We start from the raw sequence: 19,630 nt of genomic DNA, 5'->3' as shown, positions 1-19,630 counted from the left end.
CTCCCATAGATTAGCAAATGGATCTTGGTTACTTCAGACAGAGTAAAGTGTGTTTCTTCAGTAATGAGATATGGTAATATCATAAGTAAGGTATATTGTGGTAATGAATTTATATAGTATGGGTTTCACAGTGGAACATATTTGCGGGATTTGATTTTGTGGATCATGTTATAAAGTAAAGCTGCACTTGGGACCACAGACTTTTCCCTCCTGGGGGAAATGAAAATGAGTTAACACCAAAACTATGAAGAAAATATATAAATATGTGTTTGAGAAAAGATTTAGAAGACAATGAGACTGTGGTTATTCAGGCTTTAACTAGTGCTGGTCATTCCACAGTAATAAAGACTGGTAAGTGCTTACTAATGTCTTCCACTTGAGTTTTATATCCATTTTATGTATTCTCTGTAGATTTGGCCATTGATGTCCCAGACTTTCTGGATCTGAACCGGTTGCGGGCCACGGGGCTACAGGCAGGCGAGGAAGAGCTGCCTGACCTCATGCCTCCAATCGTTCTGCCTGAAGACACCAGAGGTACAGTAGGCAGCACATTTATTTTACAACCAGATTGGTTAAGGTGTGTGTGTGTATGGATTAGGCCTTAACCATGTAATACACCATATAAGGAAAGTGTCATGACAAAACAACTATACTCACAGTTGCCACCAAACTGATTGATTTTTCTATCTGTTGATTGGTTTATTGTACATCATATTTCAGTGACAAGGAAAGTGCAGTTTACTGGTCAGCAGAGGTTACACTAAGTGTAATCCACCATGTAGGACAGCTTTACTCTCAAATTGTTTTCAGTGGAATATGGGCCAAATAAAAACATCATATAACACTATATCCATTTTTTCTCAACCTGACTTCATGGAGAAGGTTCCCTTAGTCTCGTGCTACCATGATTCACCTGCTGTGGCCCACAGGGGTGATTGCTTTCATGCATAAAAATGTTTCTAAAGTCCAATGTGTAATGGCATTCCTCACTACTGGGGGCATTTTTGGCCTTTCTCTTTGAATTTCACAGTCTGGATATTAATTTCAAGGGTCACTGTTTTCCCCGAGCACCTGCTTTATATTATTTTATGTTTTTTTTAAACAGAAATGGGCTAAATTATGTTGACCACATTATTAATCACATGAAAATTGGAACGATCCCTCAGAATAAAAGATTTTCCAGTGGAATATAATAAGCTGGTCAATTACCAAGTGACTGAAGTGTGTGCTGTTTCAAAGCAGCTCTTGTACATCCTTTTCAGGAGGTGTAGGGTGTTTTGTAGCAGAGTCTAATGATCCTTGAAATTGTCTCTTATATGATATTCTGCTCAAAGCTGCTATAGTTTTCTCTTAAGGGCATATTGAATTGATTCCCAGGGGAAAGTCGCACTCAATCAATTACTGAAAAGTTGTTGTGTTCACAGTGGGAAAAAGCCTAATGCGTTACAATGATTTTATGAGATCGCCTTGTAGTGCGGTTTCCAGAGAACTGGATACAATATACAGGAACAAGCAGTACTTTCACTACACAACTCAAGCAGTGGTTTTGGTTTTTTTTTTTATTTTTTTGGATCAAAGACTTTGGTAATTATCACAATAAATGCCAAATCATTTTTTCTTCACTGCTGTTTATTATATCTTTTATTTTTTCATTCTTTTGTGAAATTTGATGAAGTTGACATGTATGTGTGGATTTAAATTATTTAAGAAAGATGCAAATAGAATAGAATAGAACAGGCTTTATTGTCATTACAACAGTTGTACAATGAAATTGCAGGTGGTCTCTGCCAGCAACAGTGCACTTGCATCTAAACCTACACAATCTAATCATCATACCTACACCATCTAAAACAACACAATAAGATACAGACATATAAGAAAAATACAAGATATAAGGAAGTGTGCAATCAAAATATGTGCAAATTAGAGATATACTGTATGAAAGGGTAAAATTTAAAAATATAGAAGTGGAATAAAAATGTGTAAATGTAACCGTGCAAACAATGTAAACATACATGTAACATTTTAAATAGTGCAAATGTAACAGGGTAAACAATGTAAACATACAAATACAAAATAATGTAATGTCTGTGATGTTTGTCTTGTGTTCATTTAATTTATTTTGATTTAATATTTGCCAACTGTCATGAAATTAAAGTCAGCAAAATGAGTGCAATCTGAGGATTTACTCAACAAGATGAAGGGTCGTAGTATAATAGTTGTCATAATAACAAGTCATAATAATGTGAAAGATGGTTTTAGCGTCCAGCCCTATCTTCCAGTATTCTATACATTGTGTGTCTAGCTGAGGGTTTTGTTTTTTGTTTTTTTTTTTGGTTTTCAATACTCCAGACAACTGCTGTTCCTTTTCGTCGTTTGCCTGCTCTGATTGTACCTCCTATTCCTCTGTTCCGTTGTTTGCAAAGTACAGCTACATCAAGTTATCATTGTCCTGCTTAATATTTTAGCAGGCATAAAGCACAAAGTGTTCTGTCCCATCTCAAGCTCCAACCAAACCCAAAACGGTGTCCATGGAAGCATGCAAAGACACTGTAGCTTCTGCCAGTAGCCTTCTGCTGTAAACATGTAGCCAGGTCAATGTCAGAACAGGTAACTGAGGACAAACTAGGAGTTTGTACATTTGTTCAAATGTATCTACATATATTTAGGGTTCAAAGTTAAACTCTATTTGGTATCTTTCCTCCAGAATTGCTTCTTGGACAATCTATTCAAATGTCTCACACATTGTATTTTCCCCAGTGCATACAGTTTTGAGAATTACACAGCTATCTTAGATGGCTGCAGTGTAAATCAGTGCATGAAAATGTGCACATGTATTTGTTTGGTATGGAAAATGAAATCTCTATTTTGGACTTGATTGGAACGTGTTCTTTGATAGCTTCCCTTGGAGCTTTTTATTCTTTGGACATTCAGGTTAAAGTAGCTTCTAGTGTATAAATTTTGTGGTTTAAACTGTGAAATGAGAAGAGACCAGAAGAGATAAAGTGCTGTTTTCAATACATTTGCTGATTTATTTCACATTTATAGGATGAATTTTGTCAGTGGGAAATTAACCACCGGCCCATTATCCTCCAGCAGGCTTGAGGACTGATTAGTCATTCGTCACCCTTCTGTCTCCACGAGGCTTCAGTGCTTCTCATTGATTACAGAGCATCGTGCAGATGTGTTTTCCTGTACGCTGCTTGAACTACATTATTTATCATTGGCCTGTGTATCATCCACTCACTCAATTATTCCAGGCCATTTGAAATAAGGAGACAAAATAATGGATGGTGTTTTTTTTGTCATTTGCGTTTCTCAAAGGGAAAAAAAAAACTTTTAAGCCATATAAATATTGATTTCTTGTTTTGAGGTTGATCACACTTTTTTCCTATGAGATTATAAATGATGTTTGTGATTTTCTTGTGTGTTTATGTGCTCATATGAAGTATGTGGTGGAGTCTGTCAAATATTGTATTAGGTTCAAAGTACAATGATCAGAAAAATATGTGCAATCAGGTCAAGTAAAAGCATACCACCTATTGATTTTCAACAAGAAACGTGTTAATTGTGTATTTAACCCCCTGCCTGTTTGAGAAGATCTGTTATTAGCTATGCCACAAAATCTCAGATCTGATCTTCTGTAATGAAATAGGTTTACAAGAGGTGCATAAGCCTTGATTCTTTAAAGACTTGATGAATTGTTATCTTATCTAACATTCTTAACTTGGTGTTACTATAATTCTTTCTGTGTCATTGTTGCTTTTCTTAATATTTTTTCTTATTCCCTTTGTATTGAATGCATGAATGAAAAAGCCACAAACTGTGACTCACACAGCTCTGGTGTTATGCAACTGCTTAAGCACTGCAAAAATCATGAATGTTTACTAAACTGAGGCCACTGAAGTTATGAGTCCAGTGCTCAGGAACAGCGAGGGGCAATCTTGACAATGCAGGGTAGTGATATATGTATATGTAGAATTAGTTTTATTGATTCGAAGCACAGAAAAACATGTATCAGCCTTTACATGAGCATGTTGTTGATCTGAGTTTGTTCTTCTTTCAGATAACTCCATGAGCTCCATAGACTGTGAGTATTCTGTTTATTTTATAATCATTCTGTACTATTTGTAAGAAATGTAAAATAGATATAAATTACAGCCATGCAAAATGTATTTTGGGCACCAAACAGTAGTGATGAATGAGAGCTGAATCTCTGACTCTGTGTATGTGAGCAGGTGCTGCAGCTGCTCTCACAGCTCTGCGATGCCTACTTCCAAACAAACTTTACTTTTCTGTGTGGCTCTGCTCGTTTTAGCCAGACTCATTTCTCTCCTTGATAAATCACGCCTCAATAAAGAAACCTCCCCAGGGTTGAACCTCTTTCTGGCCTCTTTGTCTAATGAGGCCCAAAGAGAGAGCCACTGTGAAATCTGTTTTCTTGTTTAAACTGGGGGGTTATTGGTGTTGTTGAATCAGCAACTGTATGTTTTAGTTATTGATGTTGGTTTGTCGCATTTCCAGCTCCAGAAATAGACGAGGCGGCGGTGTTGCAGCTGGCAGAGATGGGCTTCCCACTGGAGGCCTGCAGGAAGGCAGTCTACTACACAGGCAACATGGGCCCTGAGATGGCCTTCAACTGGATCATAGCCCACATGGAGGAGCCTGGTACGGCAGCAGCACCACATACATGACATGGGTATCAGTAGGTTAGAGTAGACCAGATGGTCTTTATTAATCCACATTGAACCTGTTTACATGACCATAAAACTACAATAACTAGGAGTAATGGTATAATTGTGATAATCAGACCTAATGCATTCGCATGTTCTTCAGAAAGGTGATAATTGAAAAACCCTGGTTTACATGTTTCAGTCCATTATTGGATTTCTTTCAGAGTACAGTGTAGTGACAGTAGAATCAAACTACCTGTTATTGTCTTCCACTCACATTTGACTACATTACTTACATTTTCTATGATTGAATTGTTTTTACACATGCACAGATGGAAAAGAAGGAAATAAACCATATTAACAGGCATATACGTATGAAAACATCGGAGTATTTTGGCACAATCCAGGTGTGTTAATCAGATTTATCTGATAAAATTATGCTGTTTACATGATCACCTGAGTAATCTGATAACTCCACAAATCAGATAATAAGATTTTTACTGTACATGTCAAGTGGCTCATTGAGGAGAGCTCATTTCCCACCAGTTCAGATCATAGGCCCTGTTCAGACCTTGCTTTAATGGTGTAGTCTCAGATGTCTCAACATGAAGGTCCATCTGTATGTCTGTTCACATCCAGTATTAGAAAGTACAGGGTGTCCCATAAGTCTCCATACATAGGAGACATAATACATATGGTTCTAACATGTATTTCTTTATATTTCTTCTTTATAGCTCTTCAGCAGTGGAGGACACGCATTGAAATGTGTTCCCGACAAAATGGCAGTCATATAGAGCATATTATATAAATAAAAATGGTGTATGTCAAGAAACGTTTATTTTTCCTATGTATGGAGACTTATGGGACACCCTGTATTGACAGATGTGTCTAAACTCAAGTAATCACCTTCTCAGTATGTAATGAAGAAGCTTAATTATAGCCTAAAACACAGCCCTAACCCTAACCTTTATTTCAAGTTGAACCAACTGGATTTTTTTATGTTTCTCTCCAAATTTAATTCAGTATGCAGTGTAAGAGTGTTTTCTGCTTTTTACTTTTCGTATAAACCAACACTGAATCGATCAATACATCTTAAATATCGATATGACATTTTTGACCATTCTTTTACTTTCATTGGTTCTCTTGCATGACATACAGTTTAGTCATGGATGTCAAGCATGTGTATTAATTTGTGCTGGATTGTGTGAGCTGTGGATAGTGACCTTCCTCATAGTGAAAAAAAAAAGTGTCAAAAGTAGAGTGTTGTTGAGAATGAGCTGTGGCAGTACAGACCTGATCAAAATCTTAAGACCAGTTGAAAAATAGCTAGAATTTATCTTTTGCACATTTGGATCTTAATGAGGTTTTAAGTAGAGCTACAATATACAAAAGCAAGAAGGGGGAATGAGACAAAAAGCACTTTGAAAAAGTAATTTATTGAAAACAACAAGTAAACTGAAATAGGCTGTTTATCAGCTGATCAAAAGTTTAAGACCATCGCTCAAAAAATTATAAAAAACTCTCCAAACCAGAACAAAAAATTTTCCCAGTAGGACTCAGTAATGAGTAGCTCCGCCGTTCTTGTTGATCACTTCAAAAATTCATTTGGGCATGCTTGATGCGAGTGTTTCCAGGAGGGTGGTGGGAACATTGCTCCAAGTGGTGAAGATGGCTTCACGAAGGGCATCAACTGTCTGGAACTGATGGCCATTTTTATAAACTTCCCTTGCCATCCATCCCCAAATGTTCTCTATGGGATTTAAATCAGGGGAACACGCGGGATGGTCCAAAAGAGTGATGTTATTCTCCCTGAAGAAGTCCTTCGTCAAGCGAGCATTGTGAACTGCAGCGTTGTCCTGTTGAAAAACCCAGCTGTTACCACACAGACGAGGGCCCTCAGTCATGAGGGATGCCCGCTGCAACATCTGCACGTAACCAGCCGCCGTTTGACGACCCTGCACCACCTGAAGCTCCAGTGTTCCACTGAATGAAAAAGCACCCCAGATCATGATGGACCCCCCTCCACTGTGCTGGGTAGAAAACATCTCAGGTGGGATCTCCTTGTCATACCAGTAACGTTGGAAGCCATCTGGACCGTCAAGGTTCAATTTTTTCTCATCAGAGAATTAAAACTTTTTTCCACCTTTCAGTGTCCCATGTTTGATGCTCCCTGGCAAAGTCTAAACGGGCAGTTTTGTGGCGTTGTAGGAGACGAGGTCTTTGAATTCGTTTTTTGTTTTTGAAACCCTTTTCCCGCAAATGCCGTCTGATGGTTATTGTGCTGCAGTTGGCACCAGTAAGGGCCTTAATTTGGGTCGAGGACCGCCCTGTGTCTTGACGGACAGTCAATCGGATCCTCCGGCTCAGCGCAGGTGTAATTTTTTTGGGTCTACCACTTGACTTTTTTGTTCCATAATGCTCAGGATCTGTCAAAAAATTTAGAATGACTGTCTTACTGCCTCCAACCTCAGCAGCAATGGCACGCTGTGAGAGGCCTTGCTTATGCAGCTTGACGATCCGACCACGTTCAAGAAGAGAAAGCTTCTTAGCTTTAGCCATCAGGAGGGCATGACTGTGTGAATGCCCGACAGAAAATGAGAATTTTGAGCAGATTTTGGCTTTTATAGCCTGCGGTCTTAAACTTTTGATCAGCTGATAAACAGCCTATTTCAATTTACTTGTTTTCAATAAATTACTTTTTCAAAGTGCTTTTTGTCTCACTCCCCCTTCTTGCTTTTGTATATGGTAGCTCTACTTAAAACCTCATTAAGATCCAAATGTGCAAAAGGTAAATTCTAGCTATTTTTCAACTGGTCTTAAGATTTTGATCAGGTCTGTATATACAGATAGTGTGACAGTATATAGAATTATTCGTACCCCTGCCATTTTTTCCTGATTTATTTTTATATATATATATATATATATATATATATATATATATATATATATATATATATATATATATAAAAAAACACACACACACACACACAGTGGGGCAAAAAAGTATTTAGTCAGCCACTGATTTTGCAAGTTCTACTTAGAAAGATGAGAGAGGTCTGTAATTTTCATCCGAGGTACACTTCAACTATGAGAGACAAACAGAAAAAAAAAAAATAGAGGAAACGACATTGTAGGATTTTTAAAGAATTTATTTGTAAATTATGGTGGAAAATAAGTATTTGGTCAATAACAAAAGTTCAACTCAGTACTTTGTAACATAACCTTTGTTGGCAATGACAGGTCAAACGTTTCCTGTAAGTCTTCACCAGGTTTACACACACTGTAGCTGGTATTTTGGCCCATTCCTCCTGCAGATCTCCTCTAGAGCAGTGATGTTTTGGGGCTGTCACTGGGCAACACGGACTTTCAACTCCCTCCACAAATTTTCTATGGGGTTGAGGTCTGGAGACTGGCTAGGCCACTCCAGGGCCTTGAAATGCTTTTTACAGAGCCACTCTTTCGTTGCCCAAGCAGTTTGTTTGGAATCATTGTCATGCTGGAAGACCCAGCCACGTTCCATCTTCAATGCTCTCACTGATGGAAGGAGGTTTTGGCTTAAAATCTCACGATACATGGCCCCGTTCATTCTTCCCTTAACACGGATCAGTCATCCTGTCCCCCTTGCAGAAAAACAGCCCCAAAGCATGAGGTTTCCACCCCCATGTTTCACAGTAGGTATGGTGTTCTTGGGAAGCAACTCAGCATTCTTCCTCCTCCAAACACGACGAGTTGAGTTTTTACCAAAAAGTTCAATTTTGGCTTCATCTGACCACATGATATTCTCCCAATCCTCTTCTGGATCATCCATATGCTTTCTGGCAAACTTCAGACGGGCTGGACATGTACTGGCTTAAGCAGGGGGACACGCCTGGCACTGCAGGATTTGAGTCCCTCTCGGTGTAGTGTGTTACTGATGGTAGCCTTTGTTACTTTGGTCCCAGCTCTCTGCACATCAGGTCCCTCCGTGTAGTTCTGGGATTTTTGCTCACCGTTCTCATGATCATTTTGACCCCACGGGATGAGATGTTGCGTGGGGCCCCAGATCAAGGGAGATTATTAATGGTCTTGTATGTCTTTCATTTTCTTACAATTGCTCCCACAGTTGATTTAGTCACACCAACCTGTTTCCCTATTGTAGATTCACTCTTCCCAGCCTTGTGTAGATCTACAATTTTCTTCCTGGTGTCCTTCGACAGCTCTTTGGTCTTGGCCATGGTTGAGTTTGGAGTCTGCCTGTTTGAGGCTGTGGACAGGTGGCTTTTAAACAGATAACGAGTTCAAACAGGTGCCATTAATACAGGTAACGAGTGGAGGACAGAAGAGCTTCGTCAAGAAGAAGTTACAGGTCTGTGAGAGCCAGAAATCTTGCTTGTTTGTGGGTGACCAAATACTTATTTTCCACCATAATTTACAAATAAATTCTTTAAAAATCCTACAATATGATTCCCTGGATTTTTTTTCTCATTTTGTCTCTCATAATTGAAGTGTGCCTCTGATGAAAATTACAGACCTCTCTCATCTTTCTAAGTAGGAGAACTTGCAAAATCAGTGGCTGACTAAATACTTTTTATATGATACAATTACAGATTGATTAAGCACATTCTGATTCAACACATTCATTCTGTAAAAAAATATGCAGTGCAGTTCAATGAGCTTGATTGTTTATCATATAAAACTATGACTTTTCACAAACTGGCTTCTGTGCAATTTCAGAACATGTGCCTCACATACGGTCATGAAAAAGTTAGGACATCCCCTTTAAATCTTTGTTTTCTGTACCCTATAAATATCTAGGATTCAAATTTTTTTTTAATAACATTACTAAGATATGGATCACATATACCAAAAGAGATTAAACTAAAGATATGCTTTTTAAAATATGTTGGTAAAAGTCAATATATTTGGGAGGAAAAGTTGGGACACTTACGTTCATTATTATTAATTCCAATGCCTAAAATGCAGATTGAATGAACCTGATCAGGTGCAAACTAGTTAAATATTGTTAGACAGGCTTTTTTAGGATTCTATCTTTGAAATAATGAAGACAAGTGTGTCCTAACTTTTCCTCATAAATAAATTATTAATTAGAATTTACCAACACATCTTAAAAAGCATTTCTTTAGTTTCATCTTTTTAGTTATATTTACTCCACATTTTTGTAGAGTTAAAATAAAGATAAAAATCTCAGATATTTAGATATGGTGAAGAAAACTAAGATGTAAAAAGGGAGCATCCTAACTTTTTCCATGACTGTATATCCCCACACTCAAACACTAAATATAGAATTTGTCTGAGGTGCGTGAGCCTCAGTGCATCGGCGGAGCTCATACTGTACACATCCACGAATCTGTGGTGCATGTTAACGTGGGTCTTCAGGAAAGAAAAACTTTACCTAAATAAATAGGAACACTTTTTAAATGCAAGTAAAAATATATTCTATTGAATGAATCAAATTTTATCAATACAAATATTTAATAACCGATGCATCTGGATATCAACCCAAAATTTTCATTCACTCGCAGCTACTCTACTGGTGCTCTCGGATTGTGCATGTGTGCGTCAGTGTATCGATACGTATCGGATAATCTTCCCATCCCTACTCCAAACACATCTTCTTTAGTTATTAGATAGAAATACATCCTGAAATGCATGTGGCCGAGCACCCCCCCCGGAACCGACCGAAACGCACCCCCGCCGGAACATGCACCGTATTACACTCAACCACACCAAAAGATCAATTCCACAGCAAACACTGCATAAGTGACCAGACTACTTGCAGAGTGATATGAAAGATGCGAATCAGAGGTAAAAGAACCCATTTTCCTTGACAGCGGTGCAATAAACATTTTGTGAAAAAAATTGTGCCAGAGAATCGAGATCTCAATTCTAAGCAAAAGAATCGTGATTCACATTTTTGCTAGAATCGTGCAGCCCTAATTTGCAATCATAATTTCACGTCATGTTGAGCTGATCAAACAAGCAAACAATCATAGACAGAAAAAAAATTCGTAATTGACATCTTTGTAATGCATATCTGAATATCTAAAGAGAATACAAGAATTTAATGCATTCTGCAAAGTTATTCTCATGATTAACACATCCATCATTACTTAACCTCACCTGTGAATTTCCAGCATCTCCTAATCTACCTCCTCCTTATTCTCCTCCTCTACCTCCTCCCTCCTCTCTACTCTCTGTCACCTGACATAAATATGTTGATGCATGACATATGAATATATTAGGGACACAATGATCATAGAGTTTGATGGTACAGTTGTTGCCTGAGCAAAAAAAGGCTTTTAGTTTCAGTTATTGCATATAATTTATTCCCAAAATATGGATAAAATCACATTTAGAATCACATTTAGAATCTGAGGTTTTATTGTATTTTCCCCACAAATTTTCTTTATGTGTGTTTTTTCAACAGTTGCTCTTCCATAGAAATGCATTAAAATAATAAGTAAAGTAACTTTTAAAAAGTGTTTCTGTTTGGCATTAAATAGTGTCTTTTATTCAATATCTGTGTTGAGCCTCTACAGTTCTATACCCTTGAACTAACTTACACTTTGACTCCTATAGAAGTGTCTTACGTCCAGTTTTCTTTTCTTTGACATCCTTTACATCCTAATTACCGAGCACATACACATGGGTGTGCACATGCACACAATTATGTACATGTAAATGACACCACTGATATTAAAATCCCTCTAACTGACGTGACTCAGGCAGAACAAATGCCAAACATATTGAAAACTTACATTAGCAGTCCAACTAGCAGGTTCCTTTTACAAGTAGGAGTGACAGCAGAGACGCCAATCACATGTACGTTAGCAAAACCAAAGAGCCAATCGGAGAGCGATATTTACATTAGAGGCGGGACTTCTAGCAGAGACCGACTGTTAACCCTTTGTGTGCCATAATCATTGACTAAACACTACAGACAGCGGTTGGAGTGATAGGGACTACACAGTAGAGGCTGGATATTGGTAGGGACATGTCCCGCAATTCCACGCCCCTGGAGTGAAGATATTGTATTGTTTCTGACATTGAAAACTAAATTGGAATGACGTTAGTGTTCATGGCTGAATTTCAGTTTTTGAATTTTTTTACAAATATTTGAAAGTTATTTCTCGAACATAATTCACTCGATTTTTTTCAAAATGGACAAACATGTTCTTCACCACTAGGAGAGGTGCAGTGCACAATTTGATGGCTGAATTTTCATTGATATTTTTTTATATATTTTTGAAAATTTCAACGTAGACGATTTGTCCAATGGATTACTCAAATATTATTCACTCGATTCTTTTAAAATTCCACGCACGTTCTTTCTCTCAATTTTTGCATTTTTTTTGGGAAATTTTTGATAAGTTTTTAAAAAGATTGAAACTGAAGACCCAAAATGTATCCTTGGGTAGATGGGGTATCAGTGTGCAACCGGGCGGGGGTATTAGTAAGCTCCGCCTACTTTTTCTCTTGTTCTACTTTTACCCGTCCATATTTGTAATGGACTAAAGAATGTGTAGACTTTTGCCATCTATGATTGCAAGGGTCTAATAATTATACATAGTGTATTTTTTTTCCAAATGTCAGGGTCAACATAGGGGTCAATGTTTTCAGGTTAAAGAGGTAACTGTAACCCACAGAAACCTAAAATACTGGTGACAAATAGCCAGAACAGCTGCAACCAAAGAGAGAAGCCACAGAGTCTACAGACTTGAACAAGCCATCACGAGATGGAACCTGCCAGAAACAGTTCTTTAAGGATGCTGACAAAATATATTACACATACAGGACAGACAAGTTTATTTGTGTTGGACTTTTTTTAAGCACAAAGGTAATTTATAGCAAGATACACCCATCTTACATCTTTAGAGATCAGAGCTGTTTTTTCCAAGTGTCACAATGGTTGTTTGATGTTGTTCATTCCATCCCTTTGTGGACTGTAGGTATTTATGTCTGCCTGGGAAATCTCCATAAAGTTAGAGAGCTGACTGTGTTGAATGTAGAGCCTCTCATCAGTGGAACCGTTCCCCTGAGGGTTTTTCTCGTGTCACTTTTATTTCCCTGGTTAGTTGTAAAGGGGCTCTACAGTGAAGGAAAAATGAGAGCGGCCCCCTGCATCTTGGTTTTTAAATGGGCCTAATGCTTCTGCAAAATGGGCTACATTCAGTCTCAGTAACATCAGTAAAATGGTCTGTCCCTGTCTGTTGCACCAAGGTTACATCTCATTCTGCCACCCACACATTCCTCTAATTACTTGTACAATAGCACCACTCCTCTTTAACTAACTTTTCCTTTTGCAGTAGTATCTACCATTAATTTTGCACAAGCACCAGAACACTACGTTCACAAATAATCTCTTCCAATCATTAAACTAAACCTTTCAGTTCCATCTTTTATGTTCCTGTCTCTAAGACAGACATCTTTCTACTGCATAAAACTACTTTATTAAGGGCAATTCAAAAGGACACAAGACAAGGAGGGTCCGGTGGAAAGATAGCGTACAGGGAGTGGAGCATTACGCATTTTCGTCTCCGTCAAGGACAGCATGAGAGGCTGTGTTTAAGGCTGACAGCAGAGTAATTACAGTAGGAATGTCCTTCTTCACAGGTTGAGGGCTACTTCACTCTGTGTTCAAAATGCAATTTAGTGGAAATTTTTAGATATAATTCATGCTGTGGTTGAAGGTACATGTTCTCTCTCTCTCTCCTGAGTTACTTTTTATGACTTAGTTGTTTTATTTTAATACATTTGTCTGAATTTAAGATCAAACATGTGAGCTTCACTTAGGAAATATCTTGTTTGATGTTTGTGGTTAGAAATTCAATGTAACAGCTCTTGTATTTGACCTCCTGATATTCAGATCTGTTTCTGGATTCTAAACTATTTTTCAGCATCAGATGTTCTTAATATAAATATTCTTGTTATTGACAAAATTTAGGTTTTTTGTTGTTAATTTGAATACTTAAATCTTTATTACATTTGTAAACTAGACAGATTTTTGACTCACATTTGAACTTAGAAAAACCGTGATGACTTTGGCACACATTATTTACTTTCTTTTGTGAATAAAAGGACAGTAATTCTATTTGTGGATTACCCTCTGTCTCTCTCGTCTTGTAGACTTTGCAGAGCCTTTGGCTCTGCCCTCCATGATGGATCCTGGTCCCTCCTCCAGTGACAGCCCCATGGGGGCCACCCCTCTTGACAATTCCCCCCCTGAAGAGAGCATTGCCATCCTCACATCAATGGGCTTCCCCCGCATCCACAGCATCCGAGCCCTCAAAGCCACGGTGAGCTTTCTGACCCACTCTGTTCACATTCACACTCTGTCTCCAGACAAATCACTTTTTCCTATTTCCTCATACTGACATTTATTTCCCAATGTTGCATGAAAACCTGTAGTTGAATAATTACATTTTATCTGTTGATGATTGAGAATAATCCTCAGTACTTTTAAAGAACACCAGGGTTATTAGTTTTCAGTGTTTTTTCCTGGAACTAAACTTTCTGCTGCAAAGAAAATGATGAATTGAATTTTTGTAAGAAATTTATTTTGAATGATCAGAAGAATAAGTACAGCTAATGTATTTTTCCAAAAATAGATAATGGTTTTAACAGGAAAAGAAAAAAGAAAAAAATATGTTTACTATACAGTTTCTAAAATGCTATTTAAAAACTAAAACATTCGACTCATTGATATGATCAAATCTTTACTCAGCTGCTGAGTCTACAAAGAATTGGTTTCAGTGACTTCAGAGACCAGGTTAATTATAATGGATCAGACTTAGATTTTGATGCTGAGAAAACACCTTAAAAAGCTTTGCCCTAAAAGTGGAAATGATACAGCTGAACATATAGTAACACAATGGCATCAACAGCTGATGACAGAACAGATTTTTGCAACAAATTTAGGTCTAAAACATCAGAAAAAGAGAGTGAAGAGAGGGTGAGAAGATGAAATCCAAAGTCTGTCAGTCATAAATGAGCTTGGCTGACCCACTTGTTTGCTTTCCAAAGAGCAGCTTTAATGGGTCCTACATGTCAGAGTCATTAAACATGTCTGCTCTACATGCTGTTTACCAATAGTCCCACCGGAGCAGACTCCACTGCTGATGGAACAGGATCATCACACTGAGCTGCTCAACATATCCACCAAATGTCAAACATACAGTACAAAAAGTAGTTTTGTAATGATTGCAGTAAATTAATTAGCTGTGTTGTTTATGAAATGGTCCCAGATTCTCACCTTTCATGTTTCCACCTCCCCCCTTCAGCAGACCGTTGTGTGACAGGAATAGACACCAGGCTTCCTTGTTTATCATCTCCAATGCCACCCATCTCCCTGCCAGCCATGATATTGTCGGACTAAAAAAAACCAAACGCATATTTCTCAGGAGGCGCAATGGAGGCGTGAAGCAGAGAGGGGTCTCACAGCCCATTTATTATAAACCCAAAATTAGGAGGAGGGACTTTTTCCAACCTCAGTGACCTGACAGGGAGAGACAGGAAAAGCAGGCAGCTCCATTTACCACACCAGTCTGCATCCATGTTCTCCTCAAGCACACATCCCCCAACAATCACACCTCTGTTGTGAAGGAAAACCAAAACATCCTCAGGGGGAGCTGGGCACAGATGGGCGCCTGCCACCTCGCAAATAAATGATTACACACAGTATGCTAGCATATTCAGTTTTAAAAGAGCCGTACTAAGATGCAAAATACATACATATATACTGTAGGGATGCATCGATCCAATACCAGTATTGGGCATCGGCTCCGATGCTCAGTGTGTGTACTCATATTCGTACTCGTGAAAGTATTCCGATACACATGCACAGATACCACTTATGGCCACGTGACATTCACAGTTCAGTGCAGCAGGTACATGGCGGTGGAATAATGTGTGGAGAGTGTGAAGAGTGTGGAGATTTTTCAAAATAAATGACGATAATAAAAGTAACGCTGACTGCAAGAAACGTTAAAGACACAGACGGATACGGACGCAGTGTTCTGTCCGTCCTCCGCGTACATTCCATCCGTTTTCCAGGTGCTTGTGGATGCGTACCCAGATGGAGAATACCACCGGGAACCATGGAGGTAGAGGATCTATTCAAAGAGCGACTGTGAGTTAGTGAAAAACTACTGACAGAGCCGGGGCTTCGGAGTGGTGTGGACCGCCGCCAGCGGAAGTGAAAACGAAACTTATCGCTCATTTATCTTTTCTCTACCTGCTGAAGCTTCACTTTTAAACCTTACTAGCGAAAACACTGCAATATTAGTATCATATTAGTGTTGCCTCTGTCGTCTCCATGTTTGTTATTACTGACTTTCTTCTTCTCAAAAAACTTAACTCTTTTTTTGTGGTATTTGCCCAGTATGGTTAATTCAGAGCAGCACCCCCTGGTGAATTAATTGACAAATGCTCATTCCAACACATTAAATGTCAGTAGCACCTTGTTACAGTCAGACTAATGACAATGACAATAAAGTACATTTACAAAAGGAACTAAGAACTGGAATGGGATTATTAAGTACTCTTATCGGCAAGTACTCAAATGTAAGTACTTGTACTTGTACTCGGTATGGAAAAAAGTGGAATCGGTGCATCCCTAATATACTATAGATATACTGCATAATAACATTTCTAATTATAGTACCACATGCGTTCTTTGCATGTTTGAAGCTTTAATTGGCAGTTAACTGTCATACATATTATTGGAAATAAGGATTTTTTTTGTTTTTTGGCACTACAGGGTGAGTCAGAAAAAACGCTCTTTTCATTTAAAGAAATTGTACCACTGAAATGGAAATGCTTATTTTTCTTTTGATTATACAGTCATATTGATGTGGTTATTGAGCATGTCTGGCGATTGAATTATTGATTTATGGCATAGCATAACGGAGGGAATGTCCATTGTTTATTGTGCACCGAAATATCTGCCAACACAGTTTATGCCACCGTGAATGAAATTGAAATTGTCAACCATTACAGCATGTTTACTCGCCATCAAAATGTTTTGTCTCAACGAAGTCGTCCGGCACGACCTTCAACCTGGCTACCATTCAGATTGATGCAAATCTGTGCTCGTTGTCGCATCTCTAACACAGCTCTTCTCGCCATTCGTGTTCGTCGTAGGGCTTGGATTTCAGCCGTGATGCGATTTCGGAGTTCCTGAAGAGTTTGTGGAACAGTCTGATACACATGGTTTTTAAGATACCCCCACAAGAAAAAATCAAGGGGGGTCAAGTCCGGGGATCTAGGTGGCCACTCTCTCTCCTGACCCAAACAGACAACTCGATGAGGAAATAATACCTGCAATCGCTGTGGTCTTGCCATGATGAAAACTCCCCGGGCACTGTCATGTAGGCCTATGTCCTGAGTGTGAAAGCAAAGCCCCGACTCCTGTAATTGTTGTCAATTTCAAGTTTGTTCACTGTGGCATACATTGTGTTGGCAGGTATTTCAGTGCCCAGTAAACAATGGACCTTCTCTCTCTTATGCAATGCAATAAATCTATGACTACATCACCAGACATGCTCAATAACCACATCAATATGACTGTATGGTCAAAAGAAAAATCAGTGTTTCCGTTTTAGCAGTACAATTTCTTTAAATGGAAAGAGCGTTTTTTTCTGACTCACCCTGTAGTTCAGTATAAGCCTAACAATAGCTGAATTATACATATGGAAGGTAATTCCCTACAATTACATTAAAAATAACACATTGTAGCATTATTTTTTACATATAAACCATGATTAAATATTCTCTAATTACATCTTTTTGTTTCTCAGTGATTTATCTCAGTGATTCATTTTGAGTTTGTATTCTGGCTCAGTATTATAGTAATAGGCCGTTTATATCTAAAGCTGTTTTTTCATGGGACTAGTCTAACCTGTGGACCTTTGATGACCTTTGGTATGTCTTTGTTTATGTGACATATTTGCACAGGATAAGCCAAGTCTTTTTTTTACTCTACTGACATTATTCACTGTTTCAGAGGTCAAGGGCAGGTTCATCATTTACAGATAGTTGTAGAGAGATGGAAAACTGTTCCTTACTGTAGTTGTCATGTGTCATCCATCTCTCATCTTTTCAGATATTGCTTCAGATTTCAGTTGGCTCATTCAGTGAAAGAGTGTCCTGAACCTCATTAATATCCACCTGAAACTCTTAAAACGTTCATGTATCACCACCAACAAACCCTCTATTGTCCTCCACTAGGAAATAGGCTGAATAAATGTAAGTAGGAGGCAAAAATGTTGCAAATTCCAACTAAAGAAATGTTGACTCATATGGGAATAACACTATCACAGGGTCTTTGTGATTGCTGAAATAGTGAAGGGAATTTGTGGTAAAATTTTTTACTTTTTTACAGACATGGCTGATTTGTACGGGTTTAAAATTACAAGTGACTTCTAGAATTATTATATGTGCTGCAGCTTTAAGTATATGCAGCTATTTCTGACCATCTCAAACTAACTTTTGACACTAACTAATCAAAAAACAAACAATCTTTGCAATAAAAGCATGTGTTCTTTTATTAAGATGAAATATTTGCATTGTGTTTCAGAACAATAATCTTGAGCGAGCACTCGATTGGATCTTCACTCACCCTGAGGAGGAGGAGAGTGACACTTTGTCAGACATGGCCGACACAGAGCCCAATGACCACGCCTTCTCCAACGCCAACTCGCACAGCGACTCCACACTGTCCCCAGACCGGGACACGTCAGGCCCTCGAGTCAAAGATGGACCAGGACGTAAGTCAACCTAATGCACCAAGTCATTTATTGAAACTCTTTATTTAATCATTCATTCAAACATTCAGCCATTATTTGTTATTTTATTTCTTTAACCAGCTAATATTCATACTGTATCTGTCTATATGACCTTGGCTACAGTAAAAATAGGTCATTAGACACTATTTTGTGGAGCTTCACTAATCAGATATTTCAACTATAAATCAGCTGCATTTAAATGAAAACAGTCTGAGGCTCCAAACAAGCATCTGAGAGTATTTCCTGTTCCTGACCTTAATTTTCTGTGCGTTGTAAACTTGCAGTGGTTATTCAGCCTTTAGCTCTAATCATCATCTGAAACACAGTGGACTCTGCTGTTACAGGGTCAAACCAGCTTTAGTCAAATCAAATACGCAAGGCTGTGGGTGAAAACAACCTCAGTTCTTATTATTTTGTGTTATGTTGTTATTCTTATGTTAACGAGGTGTTAATGTGTTGATGTTAATACAAATATATTTATCAATATCTTTTTTTTTATGGGAAAAAATGCTTTTTATTTCAGACTTACAGATCATGTGTTGTAGTCAGCTGTTACTGATGATTTTTCTTTGTTTTCCTTCAGGTTATGAACTCTTTGCCTTCATCAGCCACATGGGAGCATCCACAATGTCAGGACATTATGTCTGCCACATCAAGAAGGAGGGGAGGTAAGTACTTCTTCTTCTTTAGACTCAGTGCATTTCCATCATATCCAGATCCAGATAATGAAACACCTACTCCAGACATACCTAAATGGAGGTTTTAACTTTCATCTCTGAAAATTCATGATATAAAGACGTGAGTTGTTACTAATGTTAATGTTCTTAAGCATAAGTTCATGAAGCAGTCATTATCAGACTGATGAGAAAAACGGAGCCAGTTTTGAAAGAAGGGACGCATATCAGTCTAAAAAGAGGTGGTGTCCTCTGAATATAGCCGCAGTACCCCCCACCCCCCCTTTGCTAAATGAACACAGCTCACCCTTACCACACCGCAGTCCCTTCCATACCCCCCCCCCCGTTCTTATGTATTCATGCTAGTTCGTTGCACTTTATTTCATATTTGAACTTGCTTTGCTGTTCCAGCTTTTAAAGATGCTTGAATCACTATTTCATTGTTTTTTTTACAATGGCAATAATGTATTGAATTGAACCGAATAGTGTCCTTTAATGT

General features: G+C 38.3%; 1 protein-coding gene across 2 annotated transcripts in view; it reads left to right on the top strand.

The window, feature by feature from the left end:
* usp13 (ubiquitin specific peptidase 13) overlaps positions 1-19,630 on the top strand; it is a 52,409-nt gene that overhangs the window by 29,280 nt on the left and 3,499 nt on the right. For both annotated transcript variants that reach the window (XM_030132622.1, XM_030132621.1), the window contains exons 15-20: positions 412-534; positions 4,067-4,090; positions 4,525-4,668; positions 13,800-13,969; positions 18,250-18,439; positions 19,041-19,125. In XM_030132622.1, coding sequence (XP_029988482.1) covers positions 412-534; positions 4,067-4,090; positions 4,525-4,668; positions 13,800-13,969; positions 18,250-18,439; positions 19,041-19,125 — 736 coding nt within the window. The remainder of the gene's footprint in view (positions 1-411; positions 535-4,066; positions 4,091-4,524; positions 4,669-13,799; positions 13,970-18,249; positions 18,440-19,040; positions 19,126-19,630) is intronic.

The sequence above is a fragment of the Sphaeramia orbicularis genome, chromosome 4 (assembly GCF_902148855.1).
Source record: "Sphaeramia orbicularis chromosome 4, fSphaOr1.1, whole genome shotgun sequence".
Classification (NCBI taxonomy): domain Eukaryota; kingdom Metazoa; phylum Chordata; class Actinopteri; order Kurtiformes; family Apogonidae; genus Sphaeramia; species Sphaeramia orbicularis.
Note: the sequence above shows the minus strand (reverse complement) of the source record. Positions and strands in the feature narration are given on the sequence as shown.